This window comes from Cygnus olor, chromosome 2 (assembly GCF_009769625.2).
Source record: "Cygnus olor isolate bCygOlo1 chromosome 2, bCygOlo1.pri.v2, whole genome shotgun sequence".
In the NCBI taxonomy this organism is placed as follows: domain Eukaryota; kingdom Metazoa; phylum Chordata; class Aves; order Anseriformes; family Anatidae; genus Cygnus; species Cygnus olor.
The window spans coordinates 4,082,327-4,100,319 of record NC_049170.1 but is presented as its reverse complement, the minus strand read 5'-3'; the positions used below and the strand labels follow the sequence as shown (position 1 = coordinate 4,100,319).

Sequence of the window (17,993 nt, the reverse complement as noted above, 5' to 3'; positions counted from 1 at the left end):
GATTCAGGTTTTCAAGTCATGTAGGGCAAAAGTGGCCCCCTCAGCTCAGAGCTGATGGGAAGAGAGTTGCATTGAAGCAGGAGTAGGCAACAGCTCAGCATTTTACAGCATCTGGATGTTTATCTGTTTCTTGAAAAGTGCTGAGCCCATCAGTGCCCACATGTGATTAATGAGAACTACAGATGGCTGAGTCAATCCAATTTTGTCCTCTTAAATATTCAAGGTGCTAGTAAGCGTACTGGGTAGGCTGAGATCTCTCCTAATGTCTGCGCCTTATTGAGGGCAGAAATACTGTCAGCAAGAACAGCTCTTTTCTGCAGCCCTTGGGTTTTTTATTTTCTGTTGTTACTCAGAAGATGAAAAGAATATGATGAAGCTATATATATATTTTGTGTAAAGAAAAGTGAGTGTATATATATATATTCATACAGCAGATGGTTCAAAATTCCAAGCTGATCCGATATTTTTTTTTTAGCTATATTTTTGACACATTGAGTGTCAGGTGCCTTCCTGACCATGTTTCAGACATGGAACTTCATTTGTACCAACAAAATTTCTATAGTCAAATAAGTACAAACTAGATAGCACGTCAGAGCCATGACTAATATTTAAAGACTTTTTAATTATTATTATGCATCTCAGTGCACAAAGATCTTAATGTTTTCTAGGTATTCTCATATGAGAAAAGCAGACTCCAATTTAAATTAAACATGCACGATTTCTTCTCTCCAAAGCCATCTTATTTCTTTTTGTCATTTTCTTTTCAAATATTTGTGTGTACTTTTTTTTTTTTTTTAAAGAAGGAGGGCTTCATCACTCATCTAGGTATAACAGGGATATTTTTATTTCTAATATTGGGAATATGAGATTTGACAGAGACTCACTGAAGTGGATTCAGTTGAATGACTAATTAATGTGACAAACGCAGCTTTGTAAAATGTATAAAATATAATTGTTCTTGTGAATTTATGACAGTCTCATTCACTACTGCAAGCTAAGGTTACCAAGGTCATCGTTTTGTTTGCTTTTTAGCACTTTATCTTTCCAGTGGTGCCTGAATAAAAGTAGGCAGTTTTCTAGTCAAGGATATTATTTACCATAAAAAGTAGAAACAACTTAACCATAGTTTTCTTGCAAGAATGAGTTAACTTTTTTTTTTTTAATTTATATTTCCACTGAAAAAACACCCTTTTAGTGTTTTCAGAAAGGAAAACAAATCCAGGTTTCTGGATTTTTACTGTTTTGATTTAATTTGTATTTTACATGCATTTTTTAAACATTAAAGAAATCTCTGGAATAGAAATGAAACACTTTTGTTCCCAAGTTTTTGTCTGTGTGTGTGTTTGTTTGTTTATTTGGTTTTAGATATTTTTTTCAGGAAAGAAATGAAACATTCCTGTGAATACTGCAAAACTGTCCTCTACTGATTTGCTTTGTTTGAATAACTAAAGCGAAAATCACTTATTGCATTTTATCTGTTATTTTATAAATATATGCAACTCATTTACAACAAAACCCCATGGGAATACAAAGAATCCAATAATGCCATTACAGCTAAACATCTGCCACTCTGCAATCATTGCATAATAACAGTAGCTTTAGACATGGAAGCTGATGTCACTGATTTTATTTTATATGATACTTCACTGTTAATGTAACAAAATGCAATACAAGAACTTTGAGCAATATTGATCTGAAACAGCATCATTATTTTCTTTTATCAGTTTTACTTTTATGTTCCCATCAAGCCTAGCCTGTACTCTGACTGAGATAGATGTTTCTAGAGCTCTGAATTAATGTAATGAATTGCTTTGTTTGGTTCATGAGTGTTATCAGGAAATAAAATCTCAGTGGAGAAGTGCTCTTTGCTGAGTACTGAATAAGTCTAGACTGGTAATGATATCACCATCTTGTCTTCTGCAGGCACCCCAACAATTTGTGTCACTGTCTGGGCAGTGCTGAGACTTCACTTTGATGATACTGGGTAGGTATCACTGTGTGGGAAAACGTTTCACATGCCTTTGGCATGATGACAAGGGTGAAATGGAAATATAGTGATCAGAGGACACAGTTAATTTCTCCTTCCACTTCCAATGCTGATTTGAATATCCATATGTTTATGTCTGTATTCCACTGGTGAAATTATGAAAGGACATGTAGACATCTGTAAATTTGCAGCTGACCTAGTGGCTCTCCATTTCTGCTCAGTTAAGCCAGCAGAGTTCAGGATATGCTTTATCTCATCTTAAAAGAACTGTCAAGTGAATTGCACTTATGATACCCTGCTCTTCTCCAACTGATTATGAAGAAAGACAAAGTTGATAAGCTCAGCTGTAGAAATTGTTGTGGATGTCTCTGATAAGATGAATGAAATTTGCACAAGGAGTCGCTGAGCTTCAGTTTACCAAGGTAATTATGAGTTTAGCTCCCCCATGAGGGTTTTTCCACAAATCTAGTTTGGTAGATGAGTAGGAGTGAGACAAAAACTCACATATAGTCTTCTGTGTGAAAATAAAATAAAATTTAGGAAATTGAATAATTTAAGAAAGAATTCAAGAGGGTAGATTCAACCCAAATAGTATCCTTTGGTGAAGAAAAACCTACAAAGATCCTGTATCCTTTGCTAAAGACCTGAAGGAAAGGATGCTTCCAGACTCCCAGAGATGTCCTGCACATCCACGTAGTCAATAGACTGACTGGTATGACAGAGCAACAGGCATAGCCTGTACGAATGGATATATGTGCATCCTGAAAATACAAAATTCTGTGTTGTTCTTTTTTTTTTTTTTTTTTTCTCCCTGACAACTGCGTTTCAAATTGAGTGGTAGGAAAACTGCTGGAGAATGAAGGAGTTTGAGGAAAAAAAATGAAAAGCCAGCAGTGGTCCTTTGAAAACCTAAATCTGAGTGAAAGATGTTACTATGTGCCCAACTCTGATTCCCAAGGTATTTAGGCTCATATTTTAAATTCTCCTTATATTAGAGATACCTGGAACTAAAAATTGCACTAGACTTGCTGCTCTGTCATGTTTTCTTCATCCTTGTTCTTTCTTGCTTATTGGAAAGCACATAAAGCCCTTCCTCCACTGGGGAAGCCAGTGCTTTGACACAATGTTCTAATTTGACATTAAGACAAATTAAATCATTTATTTCCATGCAAAACAAGCCAGAAACCCCTGTTGTGTCATTATTATGATTACAGCAGAGGTCCTAAATGCGTTAATTTCTCTTAGGAGTCCAAACAGTCCTTGTGTTTTTTGGGTAAGGGAAATATTTCAAAGAAGGAAAAGAAGAACGAGAAAAGAAAAAAAGCACCTTTTCCTCTCTTTTAGTTGCAGAAGCTATTTAGCATGCAACACATTTAGGCAGATTCTAGCTGTGCGTCTCAGTGGTTACTTTTTAAAAATCAGCAAGCATTGTTCTGGGGGTGGAGGAGAAGCCAGCATGAGCTTGAAAACATAGCAGGAATTACTGAACTGGGAAACCACACTGACAAAGGCATGGACTAAAATACAGACTCTGAGTCTGAGTTTCCTCCTGCTTGCTCCTTATAAAACTGGCAGAGCTCCCTTGACTTCAGTTCCTGATTCACATCATTGTAAGTGACAGGTTTGTGGAGATAAATGCAACTGTCTGTTTATTCAGAGCCATGCTACTGAATTAAATGGAGTTATACCAGATGTACACCAGAGATGTAACAGAGATCAGATTTTGGCCTTTTCAAATGGAAACCACATCCCTCCCCCATCTCACTGGCTCCCTTCCCATCATCCATCCTGAAAAAGAGTCCTGTGTGCCTGATATCAACTATAGCAATGTATTTGTAATGAAATTAGGAAGCCTGTTTACGTGGTACAGCTTGTTGGCTGATATTACAGACTGTTCTGTGGTGCACTGCTTTTTTTCTTTCTAATGATACTCATCTGAGGAGACAATGGTGGTTTGTGTTTTTTTTTTTTTTTTTCCATCACATCTATCCTATAGATGTCACGTAGACTGAATCAAAAAAGTACTTAATAAAAGCCTTGTACAAGCTTGATCTGGTTCACTGTTGACATTTCAGGGATAGACATTGACAACTTAGCTTACCATACAGACATTCTGCAGAAGAAGAGTAGGTCTAAGAAGAAAAGGCATTTCTGAGGGAAGATGCATCACCCCAGAGTACGCATTTAAAATCCATCAGTGGAGGAAAAAAAAAAAAAAAGGAGGGGAAAAAAAAAAGCCTCTGAGAGCCTATTTGTCTCAGCCAGAATCTGAGATAATTAGCTGGGCTTTAAATGTCTTCAATACAGATGACTGAACAAAGAACAGGTAGATTCCATCCTCTGTAATTTCACACTTCTACCTAGACAAATTGGCATATATTAATGCCTAATTATATGGCTAAATTAATACTAGAATTTGCCCAGATTTTTCCAGTATTTGGCAAAGGAAAAATATGTGCTTTTGTGTAAATTTGATATCTCATCTCTAAATTTTCTTTCTTCTCCCCTGCTCTACCACATGCATACTTATAGATGCTTTTACAGGAAATCTAGCAAAATATTGCATTTATAAGTTCAACTGAAATTTCTAAGCCAGATGTCAGTCAGCTGCTTGGGGTTTCTCTCACAACCCCTTGGATGATAGAATTTTAGTTCTGCCTCCTCACTCTTAAACATGTCTATAGCTTGTATACACTATAGGTTTTCACTTTTCCCCCAGGTGCTACCAGACTACTGTTTAAATGACATAGAAGTTGTATTAAGCTCTCATAAGATCAGCCGTGTTTTATCCCTGTATGCTCTTCCAAATTGTTACTTGGCGTCTGACAAATGTACCATGACAACCACTGCTGGGACTTTTGGCTGTTGTCCCAGTGGGAGGGAAACCATCCTCCTCTGAACTGCAGGTACAAAGAAGACATTTTTCTGTGTTTTCATGGTTTTTTTAGAAGGGAAGCAGGAGGGGAAGAAGGCAGACACAAATGAAATATGTTTTTTAACTGACAATCAAATTTTGTAATAACTTAAAGTAACGTAGTGTAGTCGTGTTGTGGCAGGGGAAATAAGATTTCTTTTTCCATTATTATCATTCTTGTAGCTTTAAAAATAAATATTAAAATTTAAAACCCATGTGGGTCCTGCAATTAATTTGCTCTACAAAGGAATGTCCAAATGAACCTATATGGAAAAATCTTCAGCGTAATCCTTCTGTGAGCTGGAGGAAGATTTTAAATGCTGAGGTAGAAATGCCACTTGATTTGTGATCACTCACTCCTGACAACTTATAAAAGGACATGACAGCAACTGTTGCCCACAGCTTTAAACTTCTCAGATGAATCATTGCTCCTTGGTAGGACTGACAACTCAATGACTGAAAAGTCATTCCTGTGTGTGAATACAGCCGTTCCCTGCTACATTGTGGTGTACAAGATATGTGTCAAAATCCTCATGTCATGATCAGGAACCAAAATTCCTATCTGCTAACCCTGGACCTTTCTTACCTGTTAACTTTGTACTCTTGCCTTTTTACCCCCTCTACAGAGATGTTGGCCAAAATGGAAAGTTTTACAATTGTACTGTTTGTGGACACAGGAACATGTATAGAAGTGTTTTCCAAAATGTCTAAACTATTTAGTAAAAGGTACTATTGAAATTACAGTATATATATAGGTTCCAGATAAGTTGGGTAAAGTCTGTAAAAGAAAGCTTTAACAGGGACAGACTAAGGAACTTTTGAAACTCAATAAAGTAATTTAGCTGCAAGACCAACATCCCACTCTCTGCCTCCTTAAAAAATGATTGTAAATTTGTTAATTTCCTTGTTGTATCTTCATCTTTTTCTTTCCTTCTCTTTCCCCACCCCATTCTTTCATTACTAACTGCAGCTGCTGGGACATGAATGACAACACTGCCTTGTGGTGGGTGATCAAGGGTCCTGTGGTTGGATCAATCATGGTAAGTAACACTTGAAGGAGGCACTTCCTCAGCACTTCTGAGGGCAAATAACTGATGGAAATTTCTTCCAATGACCTCACTACATAGTGTTCAACTGTCAACAAGGTATCTAAGCTCTCTTTAGATGATGAAGGCCTTGGGTTTTACCCAAATGGTGCACAATACCTATATATGGACAACTGAGAGGCATTTGGTCTCCAGGTTCTGCCCCAGAGTTAGCAGAAATTTTTAAATGGCTTTGAACTCTTCAATATAGTAAATCAAATTGAGCCTCTCTGCAATATGGTTAGTGGCACCTAAAAAGCAATTTGGCTTACTGCACATAGATGTCTACATGCTAAGTTGCTCTCCATACTCCAGTGACAATATTGGCAAGGTCTCTGTTTACTGTTGTGCGAATTTAGACATCAAACTCACAGGTAGATACTTAGATATAGATGTCTTCGTCAGGTGTGGTGCCTCTGCTTTTAAGTGTTTAGACAGCTCTCTCAAGTACAGTAACTTTCAGACATGTTCAGGGTAATTCATCTAATAACATCAGGCTTCTCTGTCTACATGTAGTTTTCATATCCAAATAGAAAATTATTCTTAAAAAAGATGCTGAAAACTCTTTCAAAGAGAAAAACAAGCAAGCAAACAAATAAGCAAAACCTTAAATTTCCTGTTTTCTTCTGGCCTATGGAGTAGGTCACAACTAAATCTGAATTCAAAACATCAAAATAAATTGCTTTTGCTCTCCTCCAAAATTTTAAAACTCTACTTGTAATGACATGATTCTCTGAAAAAGATGTTCAGGATGAGATAAAACTAAAAGTCATAAAGAAGAACATAAAAGGAAAAAAAAAAAAGACATTAGATTCATCTCATCTTGGAACAGTTCAGCCAAGTGGAGGTAAAGTGATAGAACTTGGGATTTTCAGGAAATGGCAGACATTAAATTTTGTCTGAAATAAATGATGGGGGGAGCTGCTAAGCTGAGAAATGCTCTAGTTCAGACAATGGGAATTAAACATGAACAATGGACAATGACAAATGTTTAAACCCTTGTGTTTATACTTGTCTTACCTCACTCTTCTGATAAACTACATTCTTCCTTAACTTCACTGCTGCCAGGGGGATATTTTTGTCTGGAAAAAGGGGCAATATGCCTTTTGTAAACTTAGCTAATGACCCTATAAAACTCTTGGAGCGCAGTTTTGGGAAGAATAACACAATGGAGCCAGCAAGTCACTGTGAAAGTCTCATCTTATACTTGAAAAAAATATATCACAGTCATCATAATTTCCTCTCTTTTCCCCCCAGATAAACTTTGTGCTTTTTATTGGCATAATTGTGATACTTGTGCAGAAACTCCAGTCACCTGACATTGGAGGCAATGAATCCAGCATTTACTTGTAAGTACAAATTAAGCAGTAATCAATTTAGATTTCTAATATACACATAGGAAAAAAAAAAAAAAAAAAAAAAAGACACCTCACCTGAGTTAATTTGACTTTAAAAGAGTCAGAGATCTATTAAAAATGATTTGGTTGATTTAGATTTTTTTTATATTATTATTTCAAAAGCCACTAAAGTACATTTTAATACTCGTTTTCATCTTTAAAGCATTTAGCAAATAAAAGAAAAAATAAAAGAAAGAAAAATGTAAATACTAGATTAGAAAAAATAATACTAATTCTTATTTGCAGATCAATTGTCTGTAAATTAACATACTGACCAAGCATAAATATTATTATACTCATGAGACAGTCTGCTGTGCTTCATACGTTCCAGAGACGTGGTCCAAAGTTGACTGAGCAATGAGATTTGGTAAAAAGATTTCATGATCTTTAGACTGAATTTTATTTTAGCAAGATCTCCTAAAGTTGCTTATGTTCATGATCATGTTTCTGGTAATTTTGAATTCATTCAACCTAAGCAAAATAATTCACAGCATAGCTAGAATTGCTTAAAAATGCATAAGAAATCCATTTTTTTCTCCGTTAGAAGTTTTAAAACTTTATCATTCCTATTTTTATTAAAGCTTGCATGCCTTTTTTTTTTTTCCTGAGATCATTAGAAGATTGAGGTTGGTCATTTGAGACAGTCACCATTTCTATTTTGAGTGCATGCAGCCATATAAAATATTATATAATCATTTTGAATAACTAGTGAATGTGGCAGCACTTTTGGTGTTTCCTTGGCTTTGCAGCCCAAACACCACATACATTTGTTTTGCAGGTTTTTATGAGCTCCAGCATTTTCTAGCACTCCTAAGCATAGATAAGACTATTTCTTTGATTGGTTTGCTAGTGAAAAAATGCAAGTTATTCAAACAATTAAAAATAAAATATGTCAGGGTAAAGTAGGAGACCTTTATTTTGCAATACTTTTTTTTTTTTTTAATTATCTCCCTAGTGATCAGTTTCACCCAAAATATAATGATATAATCCATTTAAATAACAGTTTTCAGGTAAAACTCTGACCCCCAGCTGCCTATTTTACTTCCCGTCTCATCTTCATTCTTCTTTGTATTTACGTGAAATGATAATATTTACACACTGAAAATACTGCCCTTGATGTTTGTTCTAAACTGTGCCATAAACAATGAGCATAAACTCAACCATAAACAGTGTTTTAAATTCATTCTGCAGGTCAATATTTCTCTGAATTGAAACTCAGGAGAAAGCGTAGTGCATAAATTGTCTCCCATGCATGGTTTGCCTACGGTTCGCATGAAGTTTTCCTTTGTATGTGCTTCTGGGAGGTCAACCACTGAACCTTAGATTGTCCTTGGTACCCAAGATGTGCAGGGCTAGTTCTGATTAAGACCTGCTAAGTGCATGTTTGACATCTGCTCCACATCTCGCACATATGAAGCAAAGCATGCCACAGACTCCAAAGATTTGACTAGACTATAAAACATCTTTGTCATTTTTGACCAATATGGTGACTGGGTTTTACTGATATTTTTCCTATGTGTATAGTTAGTAACCAAAACCAAGAGAAAACATCATATTTTCTGTTTCATTCGCTGCCATTATTTTTCATATTTCTTTGCAACTTTATAAATGGGTGTGTATAAATTGATCTTGCCTTTATGTATGTGTTATGAAGCGGAGTGTTGTTTATCCAAACAGATTCAACAACAGAAATGTCACACAGAAATGAAACTAATAAGTTTATGCAGATATACACCAGGCATACACATTATTTTTGCATACTTATCTTGTAAAAAGAGAGACATTATAACAAAGGAAAAGGCTAGATCATAGTATGGTAATGTCACCATATTGAAATCTCTGCAGCGTATAGATTATGGTCTATATAAGCATTTTTCATGTCTTATATTGCTACTTCATGCTAGTGAATGCTTAAAGCTCATTTCATTATCTCTGAAATATGCAAAATACAGATCAAATATTTCCAGTACTTTCCTAGTAGACTGATAAACCCCAAACAAAATGCATGCTAATAGCTATTTGTTTGAGCCTTCTCTCTCCATGCTGATAGATTGTTTTAAGAATCCCTTTGTTGCATTCAAACCTGTGAAGTGAAATATGTTTCCCCATTCTCATTTTGATCTCATTTGCATGGTGAAAATAGCAAACAAAAAAAACTTTTTAGTAAAGTCCTTTTCCCAGCAGTATTTGGCTGAACACTGTAGACTTCAACAGAATCACAATCTTTGTAATGGAAAAAAAGAGAAAAAAAAAGAAGAGAAAAAAAAAAAAAGAGAAAGTAGTTCAATTCCCCACCAGGCCAAACTGTTCATCCAAATCTTTATTCCACAACATAATTAAATAATTAGTACATAGGACATATAAGCTACGGTTAAGGGAGGGTGCTCAGCCTGTTTCTAAAGGTAATATCACATGGTAACTGAAGCAGTGATTGAGATTTACTCTGGTATCAGCCTTCCACTCTTGGGAACAACCTTTAAGCCAGGACTTCCATCACCATTAGCTGAGCATGGGCAACCAAGGCTCCAGAGAGCACTTCACTTGATCCACCTCAGTGCAAAGTTGTAAAGGATCATTTAAACCTTCTGCAATTGTTTATTTTACACCATCTGACCTTGCACCGGTGCAGATGAAAAATGCTGACACAATCCCTTGCTTTTCCTTCAATGTGGGGGTAAATACTGCCACATCATGGTGATAACAAGAAATTTAAATCAAAGTTTTGTAGTGTTTGTAGTGATTATGTACCTGTTAGACTAAAATGAGGCATATAAGGAAATGTTTTTTTTTTACATCAGAGTCTTCTGATGCTTAAGATTCAAAAATTATGTTGAAATTTGACCTCTGACTCCTGAGAAATTGCCTGTAAATAATCTGCCATCAGATTATGATCTAATGTGACAAAGATTAGAAGCCATTGTTTTGTCTACTCTACATCTGTGACTCAGGAACTGTGGTTTTAAAAAAATATATTAATAATAATAATTCGTTTTTTGACATCAGAGAGGATTTATTTTCTTCTTACATATATGGTATATGTTCAGGTTTAAGAGCTTTTAATGATTATTTTCTGTTAGGAAAATCTGCATCCAGTTCTATTTTATAGACACAGAGGTCATGATTCTGCAAATCACTTAAGCCTGTATTTAAATTTACAAGCCTTAGGGATGTGCTTAAATTCAATGATTAATTATATATTATTACCACATTGCATTCATTATTAAAAATTCCCACTACTGAAGTTAGCTTCAAGATATGACAGGAACACAACAGAAGATTGCACCACTGGGGAGCTAATGCTTAATTAACATAGTGTAGCCGCTAGGGATTGCAAGACTTGCCTTTTAAAAAATAATAATTTGTATAATCTGCAGCAAAATAATGAGAGCTTCACTCCCATAAAAATTTAGTGTGCCTCTAAAAACCTTCCCTATGATTAATACATGTATTAGCCTTTTTCTTTAGGCTGACAAAAACTTGGAAACATGTAGCTAATTCCTAATGATTTTCTACAGTAGTCAAATGTTTTAGTTATCATAAACTTCCGTTTTATCAACTTATATGTTCAATCATTCATTACCAGTCTCATGGCTAACTGAGCTTTCATCACGCATTTAGTTCCCCTTAAAGCTGTTTGCATGCTGCTTACTTCATTTCAGACCAAATTGCTGAAAATGTGTCAGCTTGTGAGAAAATAACTCTGTGCTTACTTCACTGGTATTTTTTTTAGATAGAAACTCCTTCTTATGTTTGAAATGACTGGGGGTTAGACTCATCAAAAATATCTAAGCAGCTGAGGTAGGACTTAAAAAAAGAAAATAAAAGCTACACTTTTTAATTTTGATTTTGATTTTAGGATTTCTTTTTATTTATTTTTCCCTAAGAATTTTAAGCAGCTTTCATACTTTCTCTCAGTAGTCAGAATAATGTTTTTTATTTTATTTATTTATTTATTTTTACTTTTAAGTGTTAGGAGGGAGTAGCCAGTCATCAAAAAGGACATATCTTCATTGCTTGGACCATGTTCTGGTTTCAGTTAATCTCAGTTAATTCAGTTAATGTCAGTCCTGAATTCCAGCAAATTAAGTATCAAAACAAAACAAGCCCAGTAATGCACTTGCAATAGATTTTTTTTTTTTTTTTTTTTCTGAGTGAGAAGTTCTGAGATCCTTGGGTGCTAGAAAATCAAAAAGTGACACAGACTGTATTCCTGGTCCAATTAAGACAGCTATCTGCATAGTCCAAATAGGTCTCTGGCCCCAGCTGGTAAATGAATTCCATAAAGAAGTTTAGTTTATTATGGTTATGATCACGACAAACTTAATCCTATAGTATAAATGTGTTTGTACCTGTGTATTCAATCCAGGTAGATTTTGCTTATTGTGCTTCCAAATAGAAGACACAACCTGATTCTTACCAATATCCACTTGTGTAGTTTTCAAGTTTTTTAAAGAGGTAGTAAATTATTTAGGGACACTATTACATTACATGCTGAAAGTGAAGTAGCAGCACATCCATAAATCCACTTTCATAAATCCAATATTAACATGCACTGGAAACATACCTAAGGACTAGAAACACCTATTCACAACCCTACTGAAGCTGGCTCAACACAGTGTGTCACATCAGGCCCATGCTGTATGGATGGATTTTCATACATCAGTCCCTTAACTGGAGTTTTAAGAAACAGTTAATAAGTTATTCTGGCAAAGCTTCATTATTTGTCTTGGGAGAAATCCAGCCAATAGTGTGTAATTTGGTATGTCAGACTCTACTTTCAGGCATCTGAGCTCGAGTCAAGTTGTTGTAGAGAGAGTACATTCACCCATTATAAAAAACATACTCCTCTAGCAATGCTTACACAAACTTAAATCCAGGCTACTATTTTCAGGAGCAGTGTTGAGAGCTTCATTATAAACAGATCATCTAATGATATCACTACCATAAAACAATACAGTAATTAAGTAGGTATGCATGGTGAAGATGCATGCTGGAATAACCTTTAAGATTAAAAAGGCCCAAACATTTCCATCAAGTCTGCTTATTTATTCATTTTTAAGGATCAAAGCACATTTGACTGAAAAAAAAGCTTCTTTTTTTTTTCTTTTCTTTTTTTTATTTTTTCAGTCATGAATAGTATAACCTGGGAGGGGGAAGCTTGTTTCTGCTTTTGCCTTAACAGATTCTTCATCATAAATTTTGTATCACATGTTGAAAACTCAATGAAAAAGAAAATAAACCCCACAAATACCTAGCTAATTCAGGTCTATGTCATTCCTCCAATCAGCATCTTGCTGGAAAGAAAGGAGAAACATGGCATATATCATAGGTGGGTATGATTTTACATACGGTGCAACCTAGAGGGTTAGGGCAGGAGAAGCAATGTCGTGACACAAATGTTTTGGTAAACAACACTCCTCTGCAGTTCACCTACAAAGTCACTGGACACTCAGTGATTCATTCTGCTACTGCTTTGTCTTGCTGCAAGTGCTCAGACTGCTGGCTTTAATAATTATTGACAGGGTCTTCATTGCAAGAATTCTCATTTCTGACAGGAAAATGACAGACGGTAGATGAACAGCGTATTTTTTAGCATGGCACTTTAATTTCCTAATGTCAGTTGAGTGCTGGAATGCCCACTAACCCAACAATGAAGGGGACTCATGTCCCTCTGCTAACACATTTCTATCATAAGAAAATAAAATGGAAAGCATAGACAAGGATAATTTGGTGTCAGTGCATGATCACCAAGAACCTAGTTCTCATTCCTAAGAAATATTAGGAAAGCAGATGTTTACGACTGTGATTCTTAAGACTAATTCTCTATTAACTTATTTAATATTTTAGAGAAAATGTTTGCATTCACAACTACTATACTTTTCATTGACATTTCCCAAGAAAAACAATTATTTGCGGTGTTGTTTTTTTGTTTTGTTTTGTTTTCTTTTGTTTTGTTTTGGGGGGTTGCCTTTGGTTTCACTTATTAGTTGTTTGGGGGGGGGCGGGATAGGAGTGTTAATTTATGCAAAATCTTTTCAGGTAGGGATGTGAAAAAAAAAATGAATATACTCCTTAGGAATATAAGATCATATAGGCTATGTACCATAATTAACAAGAATATAATTGCACAGGGATTTATTTATTGTCAGATAAAATAATTGAAAATCCTATTCTGCTTTGATTATTTATCTACAGATTTGCTCTGGTCTCAAGAAGTATAAAGCCAATCAGCAAAGCATATATAGTGTGTTTATAATGCTTCTGTGAGGTGTTATTTCTGTTGAACAGCTAAGAGTCTGATGCAAAAAGGGGGCTACTTAAAATCCCCCCAGATGCCTGTGGCAGCAGAGGATCTTGGTCTTCTGTTTTCAAATCTGGCTTCCCAACCACAAGGCTGTCCTTTCATGCAGTGTGCATCTTTTCCATTCTTACAGTGATGATGGGATCAGGCCTAAGTATGTCCACCTTGATAGAGGTTTTGTTATTCCATGGATCACTTGCCTGAGGAAATTACTACTACTATAAGAGCAAATTACTACTTCAGAAAGGAATTCCATCCACTTCCAATGATATTCAAACATTTTCAGGAGGTTTGACAAGCTCTGATTTTGAAATCATTGATCACAAAACTTGTTTATTGTGGTTGCAAGAACCTCTGTGATTAATACAATGTTTAAAAGTGCTCTGCTTCTGCAATTTCAAGTTCTTAGAAGGTGGTTAGAGTGGAAGTCCATTGTGTCTTGGCCTGCACAGGTGATACCTGTATACTGGAAGCTGATGATCATTTTTATTTTGAAATAGTAATGAAAAATAGGAAGACTCTCTTTAAACACTATTTGTGCACATTGCTGTAAGGTATTTTCAAGGGTAAGTTTATTGTTTCAATGGTTATACAGACAGAGGAAACGATACACCTCTGACTTCTGTGGTTCATGAATTAGCTAACTATTTTGAAATCTGTTTAAGTTTCTTGTTTAACAGTTCTCTAACAATGACTCAGAATTCCCACGACTCCATCACGCTCTTTGGCTGTCTCAGAGAATGAAGTTCTCTGTCCACAGACTGTCCTAAATGTGCAAACAACAGACTTTTTTACCTTACCTGTTACAAGAGCAAGACATGAATTGGAAAAGAGTGTGTTTGCATTAAAAGAGAGGCCACTAATGGATGGTTCTTCTTTAGAAAGATTAAGGAGATGTTCCAATCAGTGAGAGTGAGGACAATATTGTGTTAAATTCAAGAGCGTGGTTCTCTTGATAGGAATGTTTCTTCTGTATTTTTAAGAAGAAACGGTAGTATAAAGCCTGATGTTCTCTCAACAGTTCCATCAAAGGCTGTATTACCACTAAGCCCTTTTGCCATGATTATTTAGGATAAAAAAATAAATAAATAAAAAAATGTCTTCTGAATTCCTATTTTCCTGTTGAAAAAAATGTTAGTAGCAAACATTTGAACAGTTGGTTTTTTTTTTTTTTTTTTTTTTTTTTTTGAGACCTGAATGTCTTTCAAACCCTGTACCTAAAATCTTGTGGCGTGACTGTCATAGTTGGTATGAAACTAGAAAAAAGCACTCATAACGACTGAAGGCTCAAGTCAGTATTATTTATGTGTGTAGGGTCCATGAGTGTGTACATAGGTAAATATAGGTCTTTACCCACACAAGTGCTGTTTGAAATGCTCTAAGTATGTAAAGTAGTTCCAGCACTGCTTTTTAAAAGACCACAAATACTTTAGCAATGTGCACAATATAAAACTTCTTCCTTTAATAGGAAACCAATTATACTAACTAAACCCTCTGTAATATCACTTTTGCCACACATTCAAGTTCACTAATTAGCAAAAATAAGGTAGGCTTCCTAAAGAAAATGGGGTACAGACCTCAAATGTGTTTCTAAAGTCACTGCACCTCACTGCAGTGAATAACCTACTTTTGATCTACCTATTTTTGATCTACATTGATAAATGTTAGTGGTCACTGAGATCAGCGGGAGAAAAGAATGTCCAGTGCCAAAGGCAATGTGTCTTCATGAATTACCCATAAATTTCAGAGCAGTGTTATATCCTTTAGTTTGTTCAGTAGGGAAGATAATCTTGATAATTTTGGAGATTCAGATCATTTTTCAGAAATCTCAAATTGGAAGCTGAAAAGGGAGCATCCACATCAGATCATTCTAGCTGTTTTTCACTCTCTCTCCTGCACTGCTAATAACTATGTTAGTTGTTTTAAGGCCTTGTTATACTGAAAAGGAAAAACTTGGAATTTTATTTGTCCCAAGTCAGTTTGCACCTTTGTTTCTTGGAATTTACTTAGTGTAAAAGTAAAAACGAAGTTGAAGCAACTGGTCATGCAGCAGTTGTTAAAAGACTGCAGAGAATGGGGAATAATTCTGACATCTCTGATCTTGAACGTGCTTTCAATTTATGTCAAAGTTTGATGAACACCAGCATCCATGGTCTTCCATTCACTTTTTGCTGCCATTCACATTTTTGCCACTATCATATAAGAACAAAAGGAGTTTAATTTTCCCTCAGTGTCTCTGCTTCTCCTTACCATTGATTTCTTGTGTCTCACTTCAGCAACTAACATGCTTCACAGTCAGTGGTTTTGGTTTTATGTCTGAAGAATTAGACATCTCCTTCCTTAGAGAAGGAGATTCTCCAAGCAAGTAGATAGTCCTTAGAGCCTGAGGTATGGAAGGGACAAGAAAGAAGGTGTTGAAAGCATAAGATTTTCTATTTTTATTTTTTTAATCTGGAGGGGTGAACTGCTTCTGAGGCTTTTTTAACTAATATTGTGCATAACAGTAGCCATGTGGTGGTAACTGGCTAATTCCCCAGAACAATTTTTTCTTGCCTTGGATAATATGAACACACACTTAAAGGCCACCAAGTTACAATGGCTTAATATTGAATTCAGTCTTAATGAAGATGGTTTAAGCAAATGTATTCTACCTCACGATTTGGCCAGTCTAAGGTTGTACACATGGCTTACATCATAGTTTCAGAACTCCAGCTCCTGTGCATCAGTGTCATTACAGAGAGAGCTCCTGAACTGTAATTTGTCTTACTCCAATTGAAATCACTGGCGTTGTTCAGATGATTAAATGCCTGAAAGCCCAAGCCTTTTCAACAAAGTCATCATTCTCTTTTTTCACTAAGGAGGGTTAAGGAGATGGGTTGGAACTTGGATCCTTCCTCACAGCGATATTCTGAAATATGTAAGGCAGGTGAAGCACAGCAACATAACTGAAGCTTCAGAGCTCCAAATTATGTAAACCCAATGTAGCTACACCAATGCTGAGCTTTGCTGGCTGACCAGACTAAGACCTGTCTATAATGCTTGAAAGTCCACTTTTTCTGCCTGACTGTGACAATAAACACACTGCAGGTTTTACTTGTTTATGTGTTTTAAAGATTATGAGGCATAAACTAATCATATTCTCAGATGTTTAATGGCTGGATTTGGGCATACATAGTCATTGTTTCAAGCAGTAAACCTAAATTCAAAACCATTTAAGAATCTTGTTTGATGTGGTACATTTTTCTCACTAAACACACTATCGTCTCCTACCCTGAAGTTATGTTAATGCACCTCCATCAGAATTATTCCATTGTGCATGACATTAAACTATATTCTAGAGTCAGTGAGAATAAGCTATCATGTGGAAGTAGAATCTCAGAGTTAATACAGAAGAAGGATGAGGACGTATAATTTTGAAGTTAGATTTCATTTGAAGTCTATTTTTTGATGGAAGTATTCTACCCTTTACTACCTGTTTTCTTCTCTAGAACACAGCTAAACTTTAAACTTTACCTCTTTACTTTTTGACCTTTGAGTATAAATAATTGCTTTCTCTATCCTTGCATGACCACCCTGTCTATGTTAGCAAAGTCAAGAATGAACAAGGTAGAGTTGACTTTTGTCTCTCTTTATCCACTCTGTTTCATCTTCAAGCTTCAGTTCCGGAAAAAAAATATTGGCCAAGAAGTTTCAGTTTTAATTAATTTTTGTTAAACATCTATTTTCAACTGCATCTATAGTCTGCAAACAGTAATCTGGTCTCATCCTCTGTAGAAGAAGTAGAGGTTTCCTCAAAGACATACAATTTCCATGTCAGTTTTATTTATTTATTTATTTATTTATTTATTTATTTATTTATTTTACTTACCATGCTAGCTTTCAGTTTCAGTGATTAGATCTATCTTTGGTGGAAATAAAATGTACACTCATGGAGAAATTTTTTTCCACAAGTTCTTTGTGTGTTGAATCTTTTAAATACATAGGACACTCTTGTGAGAATTCCTGCATAAACAAGTCTGAAGTTCATTACCTTTCATAGATTCATAGACACAAAAAGTGAAAATCTTCAAAAAAAAAATAATCTACTGAACTGTGCGATATGCTCCTACTCAGAACACACACACAAAAAAATAAAATAAAATAACCTCCTACATGTTAAACTGATGGAAGAGCCCTCAAAGAATAAGAGACCATAAATAAATAAATAAAAATAAAAATCTACCGCCCAATGAAGTCAGTTGGTCCAAAGTGTTTGAACAAAGACTGAAAAGGTGATGTAACACTTTGCCTCACTTATCCAAACTTGTTT

The 17,993-nt window shown here is 35.4% G+C and overlaps 1 protein-coding gene across 10 annotated transcripts in view; it reads left to right on the top strand.

Annotated features, from left to right (window-relative positions):
• Positions 1–17,993, top strand: part of ADCYAP1R1 (ADCYAP receptor type I) — a 146,365-nt gene that overhangs the window by 111,547 nt on the left and 16,825 nt on the right. For all 10 annotated transcript variants that reach the window (XM_040549741.1, XM_040549740.1, XM_040549739.1 and 7 more), the window contains 3 exons: positions 1,924–1,984; positions 5,872–5,941; positions 7,244–7,335. In XM_040549741.1, coding sequence (XP_040405675.1) covers positions 1,924–1,984; positions 5,872–5,941; positions 7,244–7,335 — 223 coding nt within the window. The remainder of the gene's footprint in view (positions 1–1,923; positions 1,985–5,871; positions 5,942–7,243; positions 7,336–17,993) is intronic.